The sequence below is a fragment of the Talpa occidentalis genome, unplaced genomic scaffold (genome assembly GCF_014898055.3).
Source record: "Talpa occidentalis isolate TD23 unplaced genomic scaffold, MPIMG_talOcc4v2.1 talOcc4.12, whole genome shotgun sequence".
NCBI lineage: Eukaryota > Metazoa > Chordata > Mammalia > Eulipotyphla > Talpidae > Talpa > Talpa occidentalis.
Genome location: NW_023601212.1, coordinates 21,959,092 through 21,982,879, shown reverse-complemented (window position 1 = coordinate 21,982,879; position 23,788 = coordinate 21,959,092). Strand labels below are relative to the sequence as shown.

The window sequence follows — 23,788 nt, the reverse complement described above, 5'->3', positions numbered from 1 at the left end:
CTCCTATCTGGTTTTCCTGTACCACTCTTGGTCTCCTACAGCCTCTTCTTATAACAAATCATTTTGTAATATTCTTCTGCTCAAAAATCTTATAATCACCCCCACTTCCCTCAGAATAAAAGGCATCATCTCCACAGTGAGTCACAGATCCTATGTGAGCTTTAGATCCTCTGGGCTCATTCCAGCTACCTGGTCTCTCTGCTCTTCCACATACATGCCAGCCACTCTCTGACTTTAGGGCCTTTGTATTGGCTTTTTCCTCTACCAAGAACTTTTCCCCCTAGGCAGTTACAAGGCTAGTTCGAAGGCTCCTTAAGCACTTGCTTTCTGTGACCTTTGCCTTAACCACCTATTTAAATTGCAATCCAGGGCCTCCTTGGTGGCCTAGGGGTTAAGTCTCAGCACTATCACCACTGAGGCCTGTGTTTGATCTCCAGCCAGGGAGCTAACCCACATATGATGCAGCAGACCCCTCCTGTCTCTGCTCCCCTCAGCAGTGTATTTCAGTTGATCTGCATGTTCTGTTCCCCACTCTGTCTCTGGTGAATCCTCTCACCTCGCCCCCACACCTCAGGCCTACAGCCGAGTTCTTCTATGAAAAATAAATAAAAAAGGCAGCAGTCCTTCTGCCCACCTGTGCCTATGCAGGTGCTTCCTTTCACCAACTCTCTCCTGCAGGGCAACAGCCTTCCTTCCTGCCCATGACCTGTACTATGCCGGGACTTTTCTTCAATGACCTTCAGCAGAGGCAGCTCTCCTCAAGGCCACTGCCTGAAACCATACAGGCCTCTGTCAGCAAACATGTCCCTTTCAGGGCAGCTCTCCCTGCCCGCTTGTGTTTATGCAAATGTCTTTTGCTCTTCTGTCCCGTTTCTAATAAACCTATTATTTAAATACAAAAAAAAAGAAAAAGAAAAATATAAATAAATTGTAATCCATCCTCCTGCCCTATCACCCCCTTCCCTGCTCTATTATTTTCATAGTATTTCTTGCTGTCAAGATGTACCATCCAGCATTCTTCTATTTGTTCTTTCTCATGGCTAGACTATATCCTCCTCAAGGGCTGAGATTGTTACATGTCATGTTCATTGCTCTTTCTAAAGCACTTACAACAGGACTGGTACATGGTCATGGTAGAGGCTCAGAATTTGTTGAATAAATGACTGTTATCTTGAATCTCTTTAGCCTCACATTCAAGTGTAGACTTTGCTGACATTTCTCTTACCTCTGGATGACAACCTTTCTTCCTTCTACCCTCCTTCCATCTCCTAAATATTCTCTAACCTAGCCATGCTTGCCAATTTGCTAGAAAATGCCTTTGAAGAGCTCACCTTAGTTTCTAGAGCAATTTGATCATGCTGTCCAGTGGAATGACCCAATCCCCCCTCCACCTCTCACCCCAGGCAGAAGGAAACACTGTGGAACCTGTGCACCTCCCTGTAGCCTTCTCTAAGTTAGGGAGGGACTCAGACTCAGTGAGTTGAACTGTGACACCAAAGTAGCAGGGAGTGGGGGCAGAGGGAGCAGCCTTCCAGAACTGTCATTCCCTTCGTTATCATACCAATAGAGAATCTCCATCCAGACTGAACATGTGCCCCATCCCCCACAGCTACAGTAAGGAGATACCTCCTGACCTTCATGATTAGAGATCAGGTTTTCTGGAGGTGAATTAAGGTATAATTTTCCTCAGGTATTTCTTTCCCATGGAACTAGAATCCAATTTGTAGAACACCGATAGCGATGCCCACATTTCTTCTCCACAGAGATGCAAATTGTTCCTGCTCATAGATGCAAGTGAATTTTATCTAAAGGAGAATGTAATCTTTTTTAGTCCAGTTTGAACCAGTTGTAATATCTCTGAGTTTCCATCATCAAATAATGAGTTCAGTAAAATCTTTGACATGTTTGTTCTCTTTGTATATCAGATTTTACCTCTAAAAAGTCCTTTAAAACTATAGGGGGGGGCCTCCCTGGTGGTGCAAGTGGTTAAGACACAACCTATGAAGCTGTCCACAACCTCTGCAGTACGAGTTCGATCCCCAGCCGGCCAGGGAGCAACCCACATGGCGCAGCAGACCTCTCCTGACTTGCCCACTGCTCCCCTCAGCAGTGTATTTCAGTCAGTCTGCCTGTTCTGTTCCCCACTCTGGTTGTCATCCAGGATTCACCTGTCTCTGGTGAATCCTCTCACCCCCCACATCTCTGGCCTGTACCCCAGTTCTTGTATGCATAAATAAATAAATCTTTAAAAAAAAAAACTGTAGGGGAGGAAAATAAAAATCCCCCTCTATCTTTCAAGCTTCTCTAACCAGGACACTGTAAATTAGACTGAGAAAATTAACAAGAGTAAAACAAGGAAATTTATGAATGCTATATAATGAGACACATTGGAGCACCAAAAGATGAAGACCTCAAAAGAGTGGTTGGAACTCAGGTTGTAGACAACTAATTTAGTAGGGAAAGAGAGAGGGATAAAGGGTCCTTATGGAAAATCAAACGACTTTGGGGGAAGATAAATGTATGAAAAATGTATTCTCTGATATGATAAATGTATTCTCTGGACCCTCCAGAAAGTACACAAGAGGGGTCCTAGTTTGTGATAAGGTCTGCCTGGGTATGGTGTTGACTTCTAGTCATCCAGAGGAGATTAGAATGACTCTGGGAGAGGGGACTGTGGGCACTTAAATTTTTTTGAGAGACGCAACTTTTAAGCCTATAGGAGTTTCAGGAACTCATCTGCCTTTAGCTTAAATTAATTGTTATGCATATGTAAAGTGGCATATTTTGGCATGACATATTCTGGTCTCCAAGAACACTTACTAAACCTTATTTCTTTGTATTGCTGTTATCATCTCGAGCACAGGAGTATAGAGTGTTTTATGTAACTGTTTATTGAAAAAGGACTTTGGAGGGCCTCCCCGGTGGCGCAGCGGTTGAGCGCTGGGTTGCGAAGCTGCCCGCGCCTCTGCGGCGCCGGTTCGATCCCCAGCTGCTTCCCGGCCACCGGAGGAGGGTCCCGCATGGTGCGCAGACCTCTCCTGCCGCCCGCTGCTCCCCTCAGCAGTGTACTTCGGTCCTTCTGCCTGCTCTGCTTCCCGCTCTGGCTCTGGTGAATTCTCTCACCCTCCTGCGCTTCTGACTGTACCCAGTGCATGTATAAACAAAAAGAAAGAAAGAAAGAAAGAAAGAAAACATGCCTCTATAAAAATAAAAAAAAAAAAAAAAAAGGACTTTGGAGTTGCAAAACAGCCTGGCCCAAGATGATCAAGGGCAGCAAACATACATAAAATCAGAATGCTCTAATGATCTCTTGGACACTGCCCAGCGTTATAGAAAGGGGACTTGGCAATCTGGTCAGTCTTGCGCAATTTCTCCTCACATAAAAATGGTGCAAAAAAATGTTATGAATGAGAACTAAGAAGAGACTATTCTTGGTCTGAATGTCATATCAAGGGAGGTTTCATGAGGAGTTAATATTGATTTCGGATTTTTTTTAAAAAAAAATTATTTATTTATACATGCAAGAGCTGGGGTACAGGCCAGGTATGCGGAGTGTGCGAGGATTCACCCGAGACAGAGGGGGGAGCAGAACAGGCAGACTGACTGAAACACTCTGCTGAGGGGAGCAGTGGGCGAGACAGGAGCCGTCTGCCTCACCATGTGGGTTTCTTGCTGGCCAGCTGGGGATCAAACTTCTTGCACCACCAGGGAGGCCCTGATTTTGGATTTAAAAGAAAGAATAGGATTCCTTATGGAGAAAAGGGAATTACTAAGGGGAAAAATGCAGTGGGTACAGGCATGTGAATACAAAGAAAGTGCTCATGTTACAGAAAAAGATCACCATAACCTGATCGCACCAGGTAGATGAGGGGAGCTAAATAGGAAAGACAAATACCCTATGATTTTGTTCATATATGGAAGATAAAGAAACAAACCAAATGAAAAAATAACTAAATCACTAAATGAATAAAAACTCTTAGATTCAGGGAAGAGAATGGTGGTTGGGGGTTAGGTGAAATGGGTAAAGGGAGTCAATTGTTCAGTGGTGAATGGAAACTAGATTTTTGATGGAGGATATGATGTAGTATACACAAATGTTAAAATACAATGCTTACACCTGAAATTTACATGTTATAAACCAATGTTATGTCAATAAAAAATTTTAAATAAGTTAATAGGAAGTCAATTGGGAAGGTAATACAGAAGTCATTTTGAGGACCTTAGACGGAATCTGGTCATCATTCAGAGGTTGTGGGAAGCTTTAAAGGTTTGAATTAGAAAAGAACTAGTGTGAATTTTACATGACTATCAACTTAGTAGCACTATGAAGGGTAGACTGGAGAGGCAAAAAAAAAAAAAATACAGGAAATATGAAATATGCTGGAAATATGAAACAGGAGCTCAAAAGTATATAGGGGATAAAGATAGAAGAATTACCACAATAGGGGTGTTGGGCCAATGAGTGGGCAAAATTCAAATACTGAAAATGTTTTTTTAAGTATATTGTCAGTTAAAGTGTTTACCTTAATTTTACTCTCTGCTTGCACTTATTTTACCCCAACAAGACAGCCCCTAGGGTGGGAACAGTATCATGTTCCTGCTTGTCTTCCAGTTCCCTGCACAGTACCTGGCATGTGAGCTCAACAAATATTTTCCAAAGAAAAAGAACGTGCAGCGCCTCCCAGGTGTTGCAGGCAGTTGACTGCATCACTGTGAATCTGTCCACAGCCTCTGCAGTTTCCAAAGAAAAAGAACGTGCAGCGCCTCCCAGGTGTTGCAGGCAGTTGACTGCATCACTGTGAATCTGTCCACAGCCTCTGCAGTGTCGGTTTGATCCCAGCCAGCCGCGGAGCAACCCACATGGCATGGCAGACCTCTCCTGTCTCGCCCGCAGCTCCCCTCAGCAGTGTATTTCGTCAGTCTACCTGTTTGGTTCCCCACTCTGTTTCTGGTGAATCCTCTCACCCTCCCGCACATCTGGCCTGTACCCTGGTTCTTGCATAAATAAAATAAATCTTAAAAAAAAAAAAAAGAAAGAAAAGAAAAAGAAAGAGAACGTGCAGAGGAAGGAGAAAGGGAGAGGAGGTAAAAGCAATATGGACAAGTTTTGATACAATGGAGAACTGGTGGACATTTTATTGGATGGATTCACATTTTTTCAGGAAGTATCTGATAAGTTGCAGAGCATCACAGGATTGAGGATAGGGTTAAGGACTTAAGTAGAGTGAAGCAGTTTGGAACAGCTGTGTCAGAAATGTGCTCAGGAGACTCTCATAGGCTTATAAGCCTTTTTTTAGAGCTGTTCTGTATATCTGGAATGCTCCCTCCAGCCATCTCCTCCCTGCCTCATTTGTCTCTTAGTCTACTCAACTTTCAAGGCCTAACTTAAATGCTCCTAACAAAATTTTCTGGGACATTCTGACACTATTGCAACTTAATTATTCCTTTTTTTATGTTTATGCTCCTCACCTTGTTAATCTCATTAGATTATAAATTATTTGAAGAAGATTTTATCCATTTGAATAGCGTCCTCCTGCCCTTATGAGAAAGTCACTCAAAAAATGTTTGCTGATGTGTAAATCATGGGAATTTAAGAATATGATTGCTGAGTGGCCTGAAGAAAAAGGCATCTTTTTTTGTAACTCACAGGTAAAGGTTGCGATGCAGGCAGATGAAAATTCAGTAAAATCAAGACTATTTTTGAGGTTGGGGAAATTTAAATGTTGGTCTCCCTACCCAGGAAAACAAAGACATTAGGCTCATGTGTATTTTATGGAAGGAACAGACATAATTTTTCCCCACCTCAATTTTACTAATTCACCAAGGCAAAACAGAAGAGTCAAACAAGGAAGCCCTCAGTATCAGAACTGAATTTTAACCATTAATTTCTATTCCTCCTTAACTCTCTAATCCCCTCATTTGGACTCTGAGCCTTTGTAAGAATAAAAAAAGGTTTTCAGCTTTTTCCTCCTACACTTCCAAATTTTCTGGAAGAGCAGTGAAATGAAACAAGCAAGAATAATGATGTAAACAAGAACAATGGACTAGGTGCATTAGATTGTGTCTTTTTCGTTCACCTAAGACAGAAGGAATGATTTCTCGTACACGTGTTACATTGAGCCACACCAAGGACAGCACTATTCCTGAATGTCACAGACCCAGGGCAAAGGTACCATAAAGGGCTCTTGGTATGAGCAAGGTAGGTTTCTCAAATGTGGTCATGACAATCAGATGGCAATGGATGTTCTAGAACCATTGAGAGGCATTCTAGACAGTAGCCTCCAGTCCAACAATCTCCTTCAGTGGCATTGGCCTCCAGCAGTCCTAGTTGCTGCTCCAGTGGCTTCCTTGAATGTATAAGCTAGCAGTTTACTCTGACCTTTGCTTCATCTTTCTTCTTTTGCAGATTGCACAAAGCAAAATTCAGCTGAGTAAATTTAAAGATCTAATTGACTTTATTAAATGATTTATGAATCACTTATGATTCATAATAATTGATTTATGAATCAAGTAGAAAGGTGCTCCAAAGAATTATACAGTAGGTTTTTCCACAGAAAGGAGCTGAGAAAATAGAAAGGGAGGGTTATTTCAGGCAAGGTCACCTTCCTACAGGAGAAGAAAGGTCTATCAGGTGGATTAACTCATTAGTGCTGATCAGGTAATTCCATATTGTCAGGGTAAAGGTTATATTTCTGGGAGAGGCTAGAATGCAGTTATGTATTAAATCTTTGTTTGCTAACACAAGGCTTAGCATAAGTGACTCTATTTTGGGCCTGTTTTCTCTTTTTTAATAAGATGGATCGGTTCAAATATTGTCTTTGCTACCTGTCTCTGAAATCGTAGTAATAGCCATTTGGAAAAGTCATATGAGAAATAAACAGGAGGGCCTCCCCAGTGGTGCAGCAGTTGAGCGCTGGGCTGCAAAGCTGCCCACAGCCTCTGCAGCACCGGTTCAATCCCTGGCCACCGGCAAGGGTCCTACATGGTGCACAGACCCCTCCTGCCACTCCTGCTGCTCCCCTCAGCAGTGTACTTCATCAGTCTGTTTGTTCTGCTCCCCGCTCTAGCTCTGGTGAATTCGCTCACCTTCCCGCGCTTCTAACTGTACCCAGTGCTTATTTAAATAAATAAATCTTTTAAAAAAAGAGAGAGAGAGAGAGAGAGAAATAAACAAGATTTAATTCACACAGCACAGGAGTGTAGTGCATTTTGTAACTCAAATACAAGTGGTAGAAAATACAAATGTTGGTTTGCAAAAGGGAAAGGTAGTTACCCCCCAAACCTTACCCTCTATTCACTTAGTTTTTTTCAGTCAACTCTTGATACCATTTGTTGTGCATTTTCTTTTTATTTATAAAGATTTATTTTTATCTATTTATGCATACAAGAACTGGTGTATAGGTCAGAGGTTTGGGAGGTGAGAGGATTCACCAGAGACAGAGTGGGAAGCAGAACAGGTGATTCTACTGAGATGCACTGCTGAGGGGAGCAGTGGGCAAGACAGGAGAGATCTGCTGCACTATGTGAGTTTGCTCCCTGGGTGGGTATCAAACTCATGCTGCAGTGGCATGATAGCTTGACAGCACTGAGACTTAAACTCCTGCGCCACCAGGGAGGCCCAGTGGTACATTTTCTACTTTCCTGGAGTTAGCTCTGTGATCTGGAGCATATAACTCAAATTTAAAATTCCTTACCCATAAAATGGAATGGTTCTGAGCGTTTAATAAAATAATTACTATTTTATAATTAAAATACTACACAAATAAGAGTGTTAACCATTCTTAAAGAAGCAAGGCCAGGATATTGTAATTTTAACCTTATTTAGACCATATTTAGAGGTCTCTTGGACCCTTAGAATCAGCCCCAGGTTGGATTATATCTCCTATTATATCCCCTTTGTTCCATTATAGTTCTCATCTTGATGTTGTGAGGACACAAAGGAAATCTTCCCATACCCCTCTGGGTTCTTGTAGCCCAGCAAATAAGCCGGCATTAGAGAGATTGATAAGAAGAAAAAAGTTTAATAATAAAATGTATCTCCCCTGTATTGAGAGGAGAGAACCCAGCGTGACTGAGTAACTCACCCATGTGACTTTAGATGCCATCTTAAATAACCTTACTAAGTAAGGGAGGCTGGGGGAAGAATGAGTAAATTTATTTGGGGATTTCACTGGGGAAAGTACAGCCACCACAAGGTGTGCACAATTAGTTCTGCCTTCTCCATTGAAAAGAGATAATTTGATTAGGTCTTCTTGGGAGAGTCCCTTACAGAGAGGAGTTTACATACAAATTTCAACAGCACTTCCACTTAGCCTTCAGAACTCTTCCCAGGAGATAAACCTTGAACCAAAGACATGTTTTGGGTGGGAGAGTTTTGCTCCCTTACTGCATCAATAGGAAAGAAAGACTGAGAATCAAACTGGTTGACTTTGCCCTGGTCTGCCCTACAGGTGATCACTTACTCCAGCCGACATGTCTACAATAACCTGACAGAGGAACAGAAAGGCCGAGTGGCCTTTGCTTCCAATTTCCTGGCAGGAGATGCTTCCCTGCAGATTGAGCCTCTGAAGCCCAGTGATGAGGGCCGGTATACCTGCAAGGTGAAGAATTCAGGGCGCTATGTTTGGAGTCATGTCACCTTAAAAGTCTTAGGTAAGACAGCCTGCCAAGGTATTTAAGCCTAATTTTTATTAATAAGATATGTGAGGGATTGACATATGCATCATAGTGATACAAAACTTCGCATTTACTTTGTATTGGACATTCAGATCACCTAGTCCAGTTCTCTGGAAAAATTATGTAAGTTCTATACATTAGCCATAATGAAAGAAAAAAAAAAAGGACTATTTTCTATGGAAGGAGTTTAAATCTTTTTTTTAATATTAAATTTTTTTTTTATTTTTTACATCGTTGTTCGTGATACCTTTATATTTAAGGTAAATATCCCAGATGTGATTCAAATCCATTTGTTTTTTGACAGCAAGAGCTACTAAATTCTACTTAATTACTTACAAATTAATGAACTTCTATTCCAGTTTCAGTATTAGTAAAACTACATTGAGCTTTCCTAATATTTCCAAGTAAACAGCAGTGTCTCTTATTTAAGAAAGGATGAGTTTCTTAGGCAGCTTCTGAAAATTGTAACCGCACCACTGGAAGCAGCTGGATTTGTGTGTGGAGATAGGCGTATTTCTGGGGGAGATATAAAGCATGTAGGCTATTGAATAGCAAAAGGCTATTGAATTTCCATAGAAAAGTTGACCATAAGAAAATGGTTCCATTTTTTCATTTCTAGACTTACCTAATGAAGGCCTCAAAAAATTTCACTGGCAATTCCCAACATTTCTATCCAGTGGAAATTTTTAGTAAAAGGTGAAAGATTTATTCAATCTGAAGAGAAACAAAGAACCCATTTCTACCATGAAATCTGTTCTTGGGGGATCTTTGAATCACTACTTCTTGTTTTTGCCAGTGAGACCATCAAAGCCCAAGTGTGAGCTGGAAGGAGAGCTGACAGAAGGAAGTGACCTGACCTTGCAGTGTGAGTCATCCTCTGGCACAAAGCCCATTATGTATTACTGGCAGCGAATTCCGGAGAAGGAGGGAGAAGACGAGCATCTGCCCACCAAATCTAAGATTGGTAAGTTATCTTCCTACCCATCCTGAGACAGCAGGACGGCACTCTGCCACGCATTCACACCTGGCTTCGTTAGCAACTTGCCATGTGGCATTAAATACACTCCTGAATCTCTTTGAACTTTTATTTTTCATACATATAGTGGGACAGAAAAATCTGTTTTTCTTTCTCCAAAGGGTATGTATAAGTGGTGAAAGACATTAGGAAGAAATGTACTATATTTCTAATTATCTTGTTTAGTATCCCTTAGATACTATCTTTTATAACTTTGGAGGTTGCACTGCAATTTTAAAGAATTTATAATTTACCTTTCTTCCTACATTCTAAAAATTTAAAATTTCCTACATTCTAAAAATTTAAAAAGGGATCTTTTTCTACCATCTCATTCTTACTTAGTTGTATTGGACAATCTTAGGGAAATGATGTAATAAAGTAAATGATAAATACAGACCCTGTCCCTGAGGGGGCTGCAGTCATTCTCTCTGTTTGCATAGACTATAACAACCCTGGACGCGTCCTGCTGCAGAATCTTACCATGTCCTCGTCTGGACTCTACCAGTGCACCGCAGGCAATGAGGCAGGGAAGGAGAGCTGTGTGGTGCGAGTGACTGTACAGTGTAAGTATCCAAAAGGCTGGTTGTTTTTACATTGCGGTTCAGTGTAAAACACTTCTAGTCATGAGTCAGGGTAAGGTCAATGTCAAAATCTTTATTTCCAGAAGAACGTGGCTATCACTAAAATAAATTTAGTTGTTGCAAGGGCCACTCAACTGTTATAAAGCTCACCCTGTATTTACAAACATGGGAATATACCAACCCCATAAAGAAATTTTATTATATCCAGCAGGAAACGAAATGTAAATTTCCTTTATAAATCTAAATCTAGGGGTAAGTTCTACTCTGTTTTCAGAGCTCCCCTTTTGACCTCAGGGCTATATTATTTTAATATAATCACTTAAAATAAACCTAAGGTCAAAAGAGGCATATTTTGGGGTAGCATATGTTACTACCCTTCAGTATCAAAAGGGATAGTCATGCACCAAAAGCAGTAAATGTGGAATTCAGAAAGGTAGATATAAAGATCTGGAAATACTTATCTTGATCAAGGCTTATGTGATTTAAATTCATGTGTTTCCTAGGTTACATTAGATGTTATTTCAATTCATGTGTTTCCTAGCTTATGTTAGGTTTTACTTTTGTTTCTGAGAAAACAGATGTACAAAGCATAGGCATGATTGCAGGAGCAGTGACAGGCATGGTGGCTGGAGCTGCGCTGATTTTCCTCTTGGTGTGGCTGCTGATCCGGAGAAAAGACAAAGAGAGATATGAGGAAGAAGAGAGACCCAATGAAATTCGGTAAACATCCCTTCAAAATCCTTTCTAGGGCCTCCCCCGTGGCGCAGCGGTTGAGCGCTGGGTTGTGAAGCTACCCTCATCCTCTGCAGCGCCGGTTCGGGTCCCACATGGTGCGCAGACCTCTCCTGCCACACCCGCTGCTCCCCTCAGCAGTGTGCTTAGTCTGGCTGCCTGCTCTGCTACCCGCTCTGGCTCTGGTGAATTCTCTCACCCTCCCACGCTTCTGACTGTACCCAGTGCTTATATAAACAAACAAACAAATAAATAAATCTTAAAAAAAAAAAAAGAACAAAATCCTTTCTAGTAGACTTCCTTTCTAGGGCCAGTTCCATTAACAACCAGCCCACAAAATTTTCCTGTTCCTCTTAAACGTGAATTTGTTAAAAAGATTATGCTGGCAGGTAAGGAGACCCAGCCTAGGGACAGGTTTGGTTTAACTTGACTTTATTGTGAAACCATCCTCAACAGGGACTTAAAAGATCAACTTTACATTATTTTTGATTCACTTCAGAATCAGTTTCTGATTCACTGCCTTCCTGTAAAGGAATGTCAATAAAATATGGAATGGGCATAGTCTGTGGCAATGAAAGGTTTTACATAGACAAATCCCAAAATAGGAGAGTGCTGTCTATACCACCTTAAGGAGTGAATGCTTATCTTCCCAGAGTAATAGGGTTGACTGCTGGGCTAAGAAAATATAAATTTTTTTAAGCAAAGCATTAAGGCTCAGGAAATGGGGAAATTGCTATTCTTGTAAATGGCTGTGTTCCAATGGTATTGTTTGAGTTCACAGCTTGAGGAATTTATTGAGAAAAACCTCAGGAGTCAACCACAGTGGAAACTATCCCAATTCTGCCAGTATTAACATTTCTTTCTGTTTTTTCTCTTCAGAGAAGATGCCGAAGCCCCAAAAGCCCGCCTTGTGAAACCTAGCTCCTCATCCTCAGGCTCTCGGAGCTCACGCTCTGGTTCTTCCTCCACTCGATCCACAGCAAACAGTGCCTCACGCAGCCAACGGACACTGTCAACGGAAGCAGCACCCCAGCCGGGGCTGGCCACCCATGCGTACAGCATAGGGGGGCCAGAGGTGAGAGGTTCTGAACCAAAGAAAGTCCACCATGCCACCCTGACCAAAGCTGAAACTACATCCAGCATGATTCCCAGCCAGAGCAGAGCTTTCCAAACTGTCTGAATTAGAGAGGACTTGACTTCCATGCTTTCCTAGGAGTCAGGATCTTAGGACTCTTCTAGTTATTGAAGCTCAGTCACCAGCACGCAACCTCCTTGAACCAGAAGAGTGGTCATTGAAGAAGCTGCAAGCATTGCATGGAGCAGATTGAGACGAATGCTTTCCTGTGTGACACCAAACAAGAGAAAGGATATAAACTAATTGTCTTCAAAAAGGCATCTCATTGTGCCTTTAGACCAGAGTGGGGCGAAGGGGGGTGGGGGTGTCCAAATTTGTGTATTTGTTGACCAGGACCTGTGGTGAGAAAGACTGGGGAAAGGGGTAGTGAACACAGTTAAAACTTCTCTCCTGAGATGTTTTGTATGAATACTTCACTTTTCCCTTGGCAAGAAGAAATGAGGTGTTGTTCACAAATTTTCTATGCATTTCTGCAAGCCTACTGGATTATTGTGATTATTCAAACAGAACCCACAGCCTTATATTACACCTATCTGCACCATGTACTGGGCTTACCACTCCCGAAAAACTCCGAAAAAGGCAACATGTCTCTTTTATTCTGACCTGACTTCATTTGCCATAAGGTTTGGATATTAATTTCCAGAGGAACTGAAACTATGGGAGATGAATGATTGTCTCCCACTCCATCTACTTCTAATCTTTCTAGTTCTATTAAACTGCAGAAGAACTGAAAAAGGGAGTCCAAAATGGGTGACAAGGGACCATGAAAAACTTTCTACCTTAATGATGTTCTGAGGGTCACTGACAAATATGAAAGATGTATACTGGAATAATTGTGGATTTTCCCTCAAATCATGTATCTCTAAGGACTTCCCTACTGGATATCTCTGGAGCAAGAAAATATGTGCTATGTGTCATTTAACAATGTCCTTAGAAAGAAGTCTTCTAGAGAAAAAGATCTGTTAAGGATGATGAAAGATCTTGACTTAAATTCTTTTCTTCTTTCTGAGAATATGAAACCTGAATTTCAAAACTGACTAGACTAGGGAGAGAGATTGGATAGTCTCTTAATATGTCAAGAAGTGGTATAAAAAAGTTTAGTAATGCACCAAAGTTGGAGCTTCCTCCATTTCTTTTATTTAAGAAGGATGTGAACCTGTAACTTTCGATGACTCTAGGCCTTAAATTACCAAAAAGATCAGGGACTCCCAGTGTTTTCTAGTGGTATTGGTAGTGGAAGTATGTCATATATTACCTTCTGAAAAAAAGAAAAAAAAATCAGCATTTTCTTTACTTTTCAGGAAGTCTAGTTCTGGACTGGAAGGAGTGGGAGTTAACATTTAGGGGAGAGATTGTGAGGAAAACTTGTGAGTAGCACAGAAGACTCAGTGTCTGTTAATTTGTCAGCATCTTGGAAAGAATTAGAAGAAATGATTTACCAGGTTAGTTATCTGAAGAGCTGATTCACAGGAGAAGAAAAAAGTATTTGAGAAATAAGGAGCAAGCAGCACCCTCCCATAGTTTTTACTAACCTGCTAGTCAAATGCATCCTATAGTAAGAATACTAAACCTGAAAACCCTTCAAGGATGCAAGTGCAAAGGTCATATATCTTTTGGCAGAGCAAAACATTTCTTGATATTGAAAGGGTAGCAGGCAGAAAAAGTAATGCAAAATGTGAGGATGGAACCTTTGTTTCTAAAATGGGAATCAGATCCTTAAGAGAAAAGGTTGATTTGGGATTTTGTCCCATTTCTCTGGTCTTTCATTTCTACAGGTAGTTCTTGCAAGAGTGCCCTTACAAGTGCCAACGCATTTCCTCTTAAAGTCCTTTAAGAAATATCAGTTTATCTTGGGTGAAAGTTTTAACTCCCAACTTGTCTTCCTTCTTAAAAAAATAAAAGTGGGAATTAAGAGACATTAAGGAAGTAAAGGTTATCTGCTATTAGTTTAAGGTTTGCATATTTGGAATGCTTCTTATACTAACACTGCCTCATGTAAGATATAAAACTCCTCCCTTACTCTACTTTTTATTCTTCTGGTAGTGTGGTATCTAGGTAACATATCACTTCTGCTACATAATTCCGAGAATTTTCATTCCTGACGTACCTGAGCCAGACAAGTACACTATGAAGGCTGCAGCTGTACCCTCAGGAGCAATTTGCTCTTATCTTTATATTCTACCTTTGAACCTATGATTTCCTGCCTCACACCTTTGAAAGCAAGAAATCAGTCCCCTTTGCATGAAAAGGTTTAGATTATTCAAACATATTAGTTACTAGAAGACTCTCAGTTGAATATCCAGATTATTTTGGAAATCTGTTCACACTGGATATGTAACCAAAAAGTCACGGAACAGATTACTACTTCGGTTCTGAGAAATTCTAAGGAATTGAAGTTTCTGAGAGAAAAGGTGCTGAAGCGTTAGCAAAGGTAGTACACTTCTCTTTAGTCATGATTTTGGGTTCAGATATGACAGGCCTGAGCTGAAGATAAAGTTTGAGCCATGACTGATTGGTTTCAAACCATACTGCATTAACTTTCCAAGTCAGATAAAATTAATTCTTTAATATGAAACAAGCAAAAAGGAAAACCTAACTAAATGGTGTAAGAAAAAGTGTTTATAAGAAGAAAATATAGATGGAATGATGTGGGTGTTTAAAAGAATAACCATTACAATATGTAAACCAAACTGAACATTTGTAAAATAATGAAGTTGATGCCTTTGTTGTTACACTGTATAGAAAAAATTTCAGAATTGCTGTTGCAAAAGACATAATTTTGCTTTATTTCTGGTGTTAAGCTGTTTATATTTTAACTTCTAAGTTGCCTTGTAATTGGGACTGTATTTGATGACAAAACCAAATATTTATTACAACGCATCTGTATCAGCAATCAAAAAATAAATAAGTAAAGGTGATACTGTAGGAGAGGCTGAAGCTCATACAACCTGCTCTGGAAATGTTTATTAGTTTGCTGCCAACTACAGAACTCAGACTGAATATGATCTATTATTTATTGATTTCAGTCACACATGTACCAAGTGCTTTTTTCCTCACAAAGCAAGGTGCTAAGTGGTGCTAGAGATACCAAGCGATGATAGAATTTCTGCCCTTAAGAACTTTATCAAAATAAGAAATATTTACCAAGAAGTATTTTATGCCAAGGTAAAGTGCCAACAGAGAAGTACTCACCAAGAGATTCAATTAAATTTGAAATAAAATTCACAGAATTCAAGGAGGCAATTTATGCAAAGCATTTAGAACAGCATGTGGCTTGTGACAGGCACTCAAAAATTCTAATCATGACTTTATTATCCCTGGGAAACCCTAGGTCTCATACTCCTTTACTGCAGTCCCGGGATCCAAACTTTTAGATCCTGAGTATGTTTGAAACCCTTTGCACTCAAAGAGGTGTAGACAGCACATTTATCAATGATATTGAGAAACACACACACATAAACTGAATCATTGTATTTAATAAGAACATAGCTCAAGTCCTATAACAGAAATGGATGTTATCTGTCCCTCCTCCCCCAGTTTTATTGAGAAATAATTGACCTATCATTATGGCATACAGCACGATGGTGTGATTTACATATACTGTGAAACAATTGTTCTGATTTCCTTAATCACTGTTATTTCATAAGGTGCCCAGAATTAATAGATTTGGGGCCCAGTTCTTTTTTTTTTTTTTTTTTTAAAGATTTATTTATTTATGCATACAAGAGCTGGGGCACAGGCCAGAGATGGGGGGGGGGGAGGGTAAGAGGATCCACCAGAGACAGAGTGGGAACAGAACAGGCAGACTGACTGAAATACACTGCTGAGGGGAGCAGCAGGCAAGACAGGAGAGGTCTGCCTCACCATGTGGGTTTCTCCTTGGCCGGCAGGGGATTGGTGCTTAACCCCTTGCGCCACCAGGGAGGCCAAGTTCTATTTTTCCATTAATTCAGTGGTTATAACTTGTAAACAGGGAGTTCAGAGGTTACAAAGGCTGCAAAGGGTACTTCTACTTGAAAATCTGAGAAAAGGAGGGCCGCACATACAAAAGAAAACTGAAAAGAGCCGTCCACTACCTATCTTTCTCTTTCTGGAGTTGGAAGTTACACATGTTTCTAGGAAGGAAATGACACTAGAGTGAGTGTAACTAAAAAAGATGTCTACAGAATCGGAATCAAAGTCTACTCAGCTAGTTGTTTCTCTTCCCACAAATAACATCTCTGCACCTCATTTTCCTCCTAACTCAGGGATGAGTAACAGAAATCTCAGGGAATTTTAAAGATTAAGTCAGGTACCAAATTAAGTAATTCTGTAATTGTAAAAACAAATAAAATTAACTTTGGGAGGTGGGAAGAATTTAAGTACATATCTTCAAGGACTTAAGCCACTATTTCCTTCTAAAAGGCAACTATAGAAGGAAAATCCTTTCTTCCCATGTTTGAATCTGTCTAGGCCTTACTGGCTTTGACAAAGACAAGGTGTCCTCATCTTCCGACACCCTTTTTCGCACTACCTGGAGACCTTTCTAATTCCAGCCATGTGACTAAAGGTACTGTTAAGTAGTCTTCTATTTTTTTTTCATCTATCTGTGCCCACTTATTCACGCAATAGCAATATTAGCTGCCCTGTCTTTTGAAAAAGCACATTGGAAAGCATCGAAGGCACTAAGAAAGGCCCTTGGCAGGACAAGACCATTAATACAGGCCAGCAGGAACCACAGTTTAAAATTCCAGGTACTATTGTCACTAGCATTTTCAAGGCGTCTCGGCATGGTCTCTCGTTTCGTTTCTGATAAAAGTCGAAGCAGGGCAGATAACTAACCTCGCGGTACTGAAAAAAAGAGGCTCAGCACGTCAAAATCAAGGACACAGAGTTACCGGAACCCAGGTTCCTGCTGCCTCGCTGCCCTACGGGAACAAGCTCGCCACCTTTCCCTTCCCGGAGAACTGAGCCGAGCGGGGCACGGCCGGGTGGAGGGGGTGCTGGGCGCCTCCGAATCTCTCCTGGGGCGGGAGGTGGGGAGTGGCGGGGGAGTACGGACTCCGAGAAGCGGTTTTGGCCATTTTTTTTTTTTTTCCCATTGAGGGACCAGAAGCAAGATCGGGCGCTAGGGGTAGGGAAGTCAGGGCCCTCAAAGCTCCGCAGCTGGGTCCGCCAGCTGCTACGGTGACCTGAGCATTCAAGGGGCCTACCCGCCCCACCAATTCCACCCCACGCTCAGAAAAGAGAGGGTCCCCGCGGCTGAAGGGCGGCTCCCCCCCAACGCCCCATCTGGGATGGGGGGCGGGGGCGTCCGGGGCAAGTTACCCCAGCAGCGCCCTCGGGTCGGCACCTTCGGTCCAGCCCTAACCCACGCTAGCAGCGAGATGTGGGTAATGGGAAATCCGGGGGGATCTAGAGGCCCGTCTGCAATACGGGAGGTTTGTGGGGGGAAGACAGAGCTGAATGAGGACCCGGGTGGGGGAGGGGCGCAACAACCTTCGCGGCCATTTTGTCCTCGCTCCACTTCCGTCTTCTCTCTGGGGCTACCAGGCCGACCCCTCCCTTCAGGCCCTGCGCTCTTCCTCCCTAGTTCGGTACACAACGAGGTCGCGGCTACGGCCGCTGTCATTGGCTGATCGCACGTTCGCCCGCCCCGCTTTCTCCACCTCCTTCCGTCCCCTCCCACCGGCCCCTGCTGGGGGCGCAGGCGCAGAAGCGCACGCTCCCTGCTCCCTTCCCCTTCCCCCCGCCTGGGGTGACTGAGGACTCCCGCGCGCGGGCTCCGTCAGCCCCACCCTCGCTTTCCCCGGGGCCGTTCGGAGAGCGGGGGCGGGAATGAAAGTTCCAGAACGCTGCGGTGAGTGCGTCATCGCGAGGCGGGGTAGGTTAGGGGCGGGAGGGGGTGAGGCTAAAGGAGTAGATCTGGTTAGTCATTGGGCATTGTAGAGGGAGCCGCGCGCTCATTGGTCGACGGTCTGTGATGGGCAGTGGCAGGGGCGGGCCCCTTCTGGAAGGTTCTGAGGCAGGGTATAAGAGACAGGGTGGCGGGCGGAAACCGGTCTCATTGAACGCGGCGGCGTCTGTCCAGGCTGGTGTTTTCTTCGCCTGCTGAGCCGGGCCTACACGCTAGGTAAGGCCTCAGCCTTTTTAGTAAAAGTCCTTGGTGGGTAAGCGGAGAAACAAGCCATTTGGGCCGGGCCTGGAGGGTTTGTGGGAGCTCGGCGGTTTCTGGGAGCCTCACGCAGCAGCGTGCGGTGAGCCTGGTGCCCGGCTACGGCGTTTTACTGCATGTGGGAGGTGGCGGCCCTGAGCTGCGATGGGAGGGAGGCTTGTGGTGTGCGGGTCCCCATGGCCGCCGGCGAGTCGGCGAAGGGCCGCGCCCGCGCGGGGGTGGGGAAAAGGGCGCCGCATCCGCTTTGTCGGGGTTCGGGAAGCGAGCCAGCGTTCCCTGGCTGCCGGTCCAGGCCAGTCCTTAGATCTTGAAACGGGGAGGTGCAATGGCGTGTGCTCAAGGTGGGGGAAGGGGCTTTAGCGCACGTTGCAGGCGGGCCTTGTTGATTCCCGGGTTGTAGGGAATTGGGGGGAGATAACTCAGTTGTGAGCTGAGGCCACGTGCTCCACAATGTCGCAGGCCCTTGCCTTCAGCGGGCCCCGCCGCTGTTGGCACGGCAACTAGACTGCGGCATTACTGTCCCTGGCCCTCCCGCGTGGTTACTTCTGGCAAGGGTAGTGTTTTGGGGGAAGCTTATTAAGTGTTACTTGCAGAGTGGAGTCAGGCCTGAAAGCCCAGCCTAAGTTTTCAAGGAGACAGTGACACACACTTCGGAGTACTTACCGTCTTTCTAAACTGTGGCTTTTACCCCCCTAGCAACCATGTCTAAGGGACCTGCCGTCGGCATTGATCTTGGCACCACCTACTCCTGTGTGGGTGTTTTCCAGCACGGGAAAGTGGAAATAATTGCCAATGATCAGGGAAACCGAACCACCCCGAGCTATGTCGCATTTACTGATACCGAACGACTGATTGGTGATGCTGCCAAGAATCAAGTTGCAATGAACCCCACCAACACGGTTTTCGGTAAGCCTCTAGCTTTACATAAAATTATGGCACGAGTTTAAGTAGGCCAGAAAGCATGTGATTTGTGAAGTGGCCAAGAAAGGCCCACGAATAGGAAAAACTATTTTAAGAGTTCAGTGTACTTGCACAGTTCTTTCACAACTAAACTGGGAGCTAGAAACTCGAGGTATTTTGGAATAATTGGAACTAAATTGGGTGAACTTTTGCCTAGTCCTCTGTAAAGTCACTTAGGATGAGCTTTGGCTGATAGGCCTCAGGTCTTGAAATGGGGCATTGGTTTTTATATTGGAAAGATGTATGTAGAAATTAACTACGTGTTACATTTTGCAGATGCCAAACGCCTGATTGGTCGTAGATTTGATGATGCTGTTGTCCAGTCTGATATGAAGCATTGGCCCTTCATGGTGGTGAATGATGCGGGCAGGCCCAAAGTCCAAGTGGAATACAAGGGAGAGACAAAAAGTTTTTATCCAGAGGAGGTGTCCTCTATGGTTCTGACAAAAATGAAGGAAATTGCAGAAGCCTACCTTGGGAAAGTAAGTAGTACAATTTCACAGGGAAGTTTGACTCATCTGAGAACACAAGTTAATTATAGCTTATAGCTATCAAATTGGATGATAATGCTTATTTTTAACATTAATGGTGAAATATCTGGAGTTAAGTGCCCAAGTGTGTAGAACATGATTCATGATGCTGATAGATTGTATGCAAAGTTGTATGGTATATACTGATGTGATTACAGAATTGTAACTTAGTTATGATTTTATTTTTTGCGCTTTTCTCATTGTAGACTGTTACCAATGCTGTTGTCACAGTACCTGCTTACTTTAATGACTCTCAGCGTCAGGCCACCAAAGATGCTGGAACTATTGCTGGTCTCAATGTACTTAGAATCATCAATGAGCCAACTGCTGCTGCTATTGCCTATGGCTTAGACAAAAAGGTTTGTACATTTGTAGTATAAACCTATCTTTACAAGTTAATTTCAGATACTCAGATAACGAGTAATTTGTTTAACGACAGGTTGGAGCTGAAAGAAATGTGTTGATCTTTGACCTAGGAGGTGGCACTTTTGATGTGTCAATCCTCACTATTGAAGACGGGATCTTTGAGGTCAAATCTACAGCTGGAGACACCCACTTAGGTGGAGAAGACTTTGACAACCGAATGGTCAACCATTTTATTGCTGAGTTCAAGCGTAAGCATAAGAAGGACATCAGTGAGAACAAGAGGGCTGTCCGTCGCCTCCGTACTGCTTGTGAGCGTGCTAAGCGTACGCTCTCTTCCAGCACCCAGGCCAGTATTGAAATTGATTCACTCTATGAAGGAATTGACTTCTATACCTCCATTACCCGTGCCCGATTTGAAGAATTGAATGCTGACTTGTTCCGTGGCACCTTGGACCCAGTAGAGAAAGCTCTTCGGGATGCCAAGCTAGACAAGTCCCAGATCCATGATATTGTCCTGGTGGGTGGCTCTACCCGAATCCCCAAAATTCAGAAACTTCTGCAGGATTTCTTCAATGGAAAAGAATTGAATAAGAGCATCAATCCTGATGAAGCTGTCGCTTATGGAGCAGGTAATAACCTTCACTATTTTGGTTACAAAACACAGCCTCCTAAGGAGGCCCAGGCTAACTGATTACGCTGTGATGAGTAATTACTAAACATTCGTAGTTTCCACCAAAAGCTTTTTAGCTTATGATGGCCTAACTTCCTTGGATGTCTGAGCGATTTGAAATTTAAGACTGGTTGTTTTTGTTTTTGTTTTTTTTTGGGTAATTAAGCTAACTTCTTTTCCTAATGTAGCTGTCCAGGCAGCCATCCTATCTGGAGACAAGTCTGAAAATGTTCAAGATTTGCTGCTTTTGGATGTTACTCCTCTCTCCCTTGGCATTGAAACTGCCGGTGGCGTCATGACCGTCCTCATCAAGCGCAATACTACCATTCCTACCAAGCAGACGCAGACTTTCACTACCTACTCTGACAACCAGCCTGGTGTGCTCATTCAGGTATGTTTCTGTACTACTTTGGCTTGCTTTTAAAGGTCAGATCCCTGAAGACTTTCGCTATGATGATGGATTCCACAACCATTCGTAGTTTCCACCAGAAATAACAGTGTTGGCCAATTCCTTCCTTGGATGTCTGAGCGATGAGTCATGCTTGAGCTTGAGCTAGTCTAGAGCCTAGTACAAAACCTATAGTAATGAATTTTTTCTCATGTAGGTTTATGAAGGTGAGCGTGCCATGACCAAGGATAACAACCTGCTTGGCAAGTTTGAACTCACAGGCATACCTCCTGCACCCCGTGGAGTTCCTCAGATTGAGGTCACTTTTGATATTGATGCCAATGGCATCCTCAATGTTTCTGCTGTGGACAAGAGTACAGGAAAAGAGAACAAGATCACCATCACAAATGACAAGGGTATGTGGTTTGCTTAAAAGAAGCATCTGTGTGGGTCAGCTTAACATTATTCCAAATGATTACAAGGGTATTATTTGGGAAGGGTCACCCTTAATTTAAGGCATTGCAGGGCAGGTTTATGAAGGATGTAGAATGTGCTTGGTTTAAATGCATACTTAAGAGCCCTGATCTTCAACAGGCCGTTTGAGCAAGGAAGACATTGAGAGAATGGTCCAGGAGGCTGAGAAATACAAAGCTGAAGATGAGAAGCAGCGGGACAAGGTATCTTCCAAGAACTCCCTTGAATCTTATGCTTTCAACATGAAAGCAACTGTTGAAGATGAGAAACTTCAAGGCAAGATCAATGATGAAGACAAACAGAAGATTCTTGACAAGTGTAATGAAATCATCAACTGGCTTGATAAGAACCAGGTAATTACTGTAGAACCAAGGGCATGGTTAAGTGCGGGGCTTGAGGAAAAATTAACAAGAATAGAAATTTATCAGGGTCACAATGATGATGAATGGTCCAAACATTCGCGGTTTCCACCAGAATCCCATGTGTTGGCAACTACCTTCCTTGGATGTCTGAGTGACTCAATATTAGATGGAATGGCCAGGGTTTCCAGTTTTAATGAGATAGGCTGTTCAGTGTCTTTAAACATTAATGACTGCATTTTATAGTAATCAAAAGTATGTTTTTTTCCTCCCAGACTGCGGAAAAGGAAGAATTTGAACATCAACAGAAAGAGCTGGAAAAAGTCTGCAACCCAATCATTACCAAGCTGTACCAGAGTGCAGGTGGCATGCCAGGAGGGATGCCTGGGGGCTTCCCTGGTGGTGGAGCTCCTCCATCTGGTGGTGCCTCCTCTGGGCCCACCATTGAGGAAGTTGATTAAAGTAACCTGACCTAGAATTTAGCATTGTTCCACCTAAAACGTTAAAGGACCCAAATTTGTAGCAAATTCCATGGCAGTAAAAAGTTGGGCTGCTATAGTAATAACTGGGCATTCTTGATACTTGAATATGGAACCATGTGCACAAGGAGAGGAAGCAAAGTAACATTGCACTTTATAAGCACTGTTGTTGTAAGTGGAAAAATGCAATGTCTTAAATAAAACTATTTAAAATTGGCATCACATGGTCATCTGACTCCCATGTTTCAAACCAGCTACAGCAAGCATGTTTTCTGGGGTTAGATTTGTTTAGGGTGTTTGTAATCAGAAGAGTGTCGGTATTCAAGTAGGTTGCTAGGACTTCTAACATTGAACATAAAAGGTGTTGAGTAGGAGTAATAGCCTGTCTAATCAAATGGTCTTAAAGCTAGAGCAGTTGGTGGGTTGTTTCATGAGTGGTTTTGACAGTATTCATACTACCCTTAATTGAAGATGAACCCGCTTTTATGAGCAAAGGTCTTCACTCACCGAGGTTATCAATGTGTTAGCCCAGAACTTAACAAGCAAGTTTTAAGTAGCAAATAAGTTGGGCTACATGCCAAGATTAATTTTACAAAAATTGAGTAGTTTAAGATCTCTCTCCCCAACTGGGTTAAAGGTGGCCACTAAATTCCTAGAGCCTGGTGGTGGTAACCTGCCCCCTGGTGGTCAGCTTAGTGACCATGAATTCATGCAGCAGTTTCAGATAATGGTGCAACTGAGCCATAACTTGTAAGCTATGAAGAACTGGTTGCTCCTGGGTGACCAAGTGAGCGTTGCATTGGTTATTAAAGTTCAGCATCTTAGCAGTTTAGAGCAGTTCAGTATAGACAAACCTGTCATTCATAAAAAGCGTTTTTTTTCCCTGTAAGAGGTATAGCACTATGCATTGTTTGCTTGCCCATGTTCCTGTGGTCAGTTGAAAAGATGGAATAATGCATGTCTGGAAGGCAAAGTTAGTGTGCTTTACCGTGTGTCTTAACATTTTTAGTAGTGAATCTGGGTTTCAATTTGATTCTAAAATTTAGATAAATTGGGTAAGCTAAAGCAAACTGGTGTTCCACAGCTCAAATGACCAAGACATTTCTATTCCTGAAATCAGAGCCTTGGTTAGAGAACTCTGGGAATCCAGAAGTAAACAGCCGTCATAGGTAAACTTAACAATCGTTACACACAAATTCCATCAGTGGAATAACCTGAAAAGTGGAACTACTTAGTTGGGAAATAATAGCTGGGCCTGTGTAGTAGAAA

The 23,788-nt window shown here is 42.8% G+C and overlaps 2 protein-coding genes and 3 non-coding genes across 5 annotated transcripts in view; 4 read left to right on the top strand and 1 right to left on the bottom strand.

Moving 5' to 3' along the window:
• Positions 1 to 15,321, top strand: part of CLMP (CXADR like membrane protein) — a 100,439-nt gene extending 85,118 nt beyond the window's left edge. Inside the window, exons 3-7 of the mRNA XM_054693159.1 lie at positions 8,451 to 8,652; positions 9,473 to 9,640; positions 10,132 to 10,254; positions 10,851 to 10,992; positions 11,884 to 15,321. Coding sequence (XP_054549134.1) covers positions 8,451 to 8,652; positions 9,473 to 9,640; positions 10,132 to 10,254; positions 10,851 to 10,992; positions 11,884 to 12,184 — 936 coding nt within the window. The 3' untranslated portion in view covers positions 12,185 to 15,321. The remainder of the gene's footprint in view (positions 1 to 8,450; positions 8,653 to 9,472; positions 9,641 to 10,131; positions 10,255 to 10,850; positions 10,993 to 11,883) is intronic.
• On the bottom strand, positions 9,294 to 9,409 carry LOC119242502 (U5 spliceosomal RNA). The gene has a single exon (XR_005124501.1). It is a non-coding gene; the product is annotated as a U5 spliceosomal RNA (small nuclear RNA).
• Positions 15,322 to 18,167: 2,846 nt separating the features above from the next.
• HSPA8 (heat shock protein family A (Hsp70) member 8) lies at positions 18,168 to 22,741 on the top strand. The gene is made up of 9 exons (XM_037505477.2): positions 18,168 to 18,251; positions 18,990 to 19,199; positions 19,530 to 19,735; positions 19,990 to 20,142; positions 20,223 to 20,778; positions 21,008 to 21,210; positions 21,425 to 21,623; positions 21,802 to 22,034; positions 22,316 to 22,741. The coding sequence occupies exons 2-9, from the start codon at positions 18,995 to 18,997 to the stop codon at positions 22,499 to 22,501; spliced, it is 1,941 nt and encodes a 646-aa protein (XP_037361374.1). The 5' UTR covers positions 18,168 to 18,251; positions 18,990 to 18,994; the 3' UTR covers positions 22,502 to 22,741.
• LOC119242501 (small nucleolar RNA SNORD14) lies at positions 20,843 to 20,932 on the top strand. Its single transcript, XR_005124500.1, has one exon. It is a non-coding gene; the product is annotated as a small nucleolar RNA SNORD14 (small nucleolar RNA).
• Positions 21,265 to 21,351, top strand: LOC119242500 (small nucleolar RNA SNORD14). The gene has a single exon (XR_005124499.1). It is a non-coding gene; the product is annotated as a small nucleolar RNA SNORD14 (small nucleolar RNA).
• Positions 22,742 to 23,788: the final 1,047 nt, after the last annotated feature.

Excerpts from the sequence above, each read along its gene's own strand:
- HSPA8 (XM_037505477.2), top strand. The coding sequence starts at position 18,995 with ATGTCTAAGGGACCTGCCGTCGGCATTGATCTTGGCACCACCTACTCC. Across the intron at positions 19,200-19,529 it reads CCCCACCAACACGGTTTTCG|ATGCCAAACGCCTGATTGGT; the intron begins GTAAGCCTCTAG and ends TACATTTTGCAG. Across the intron at positions 20,779-21,007 it reads AGCTGTCGCTTATGGAGCAG|CTGTCCAGGCAGCCATCCTA; the intron begins GTAATAACCTTC and ends TTCCTAATGTAG.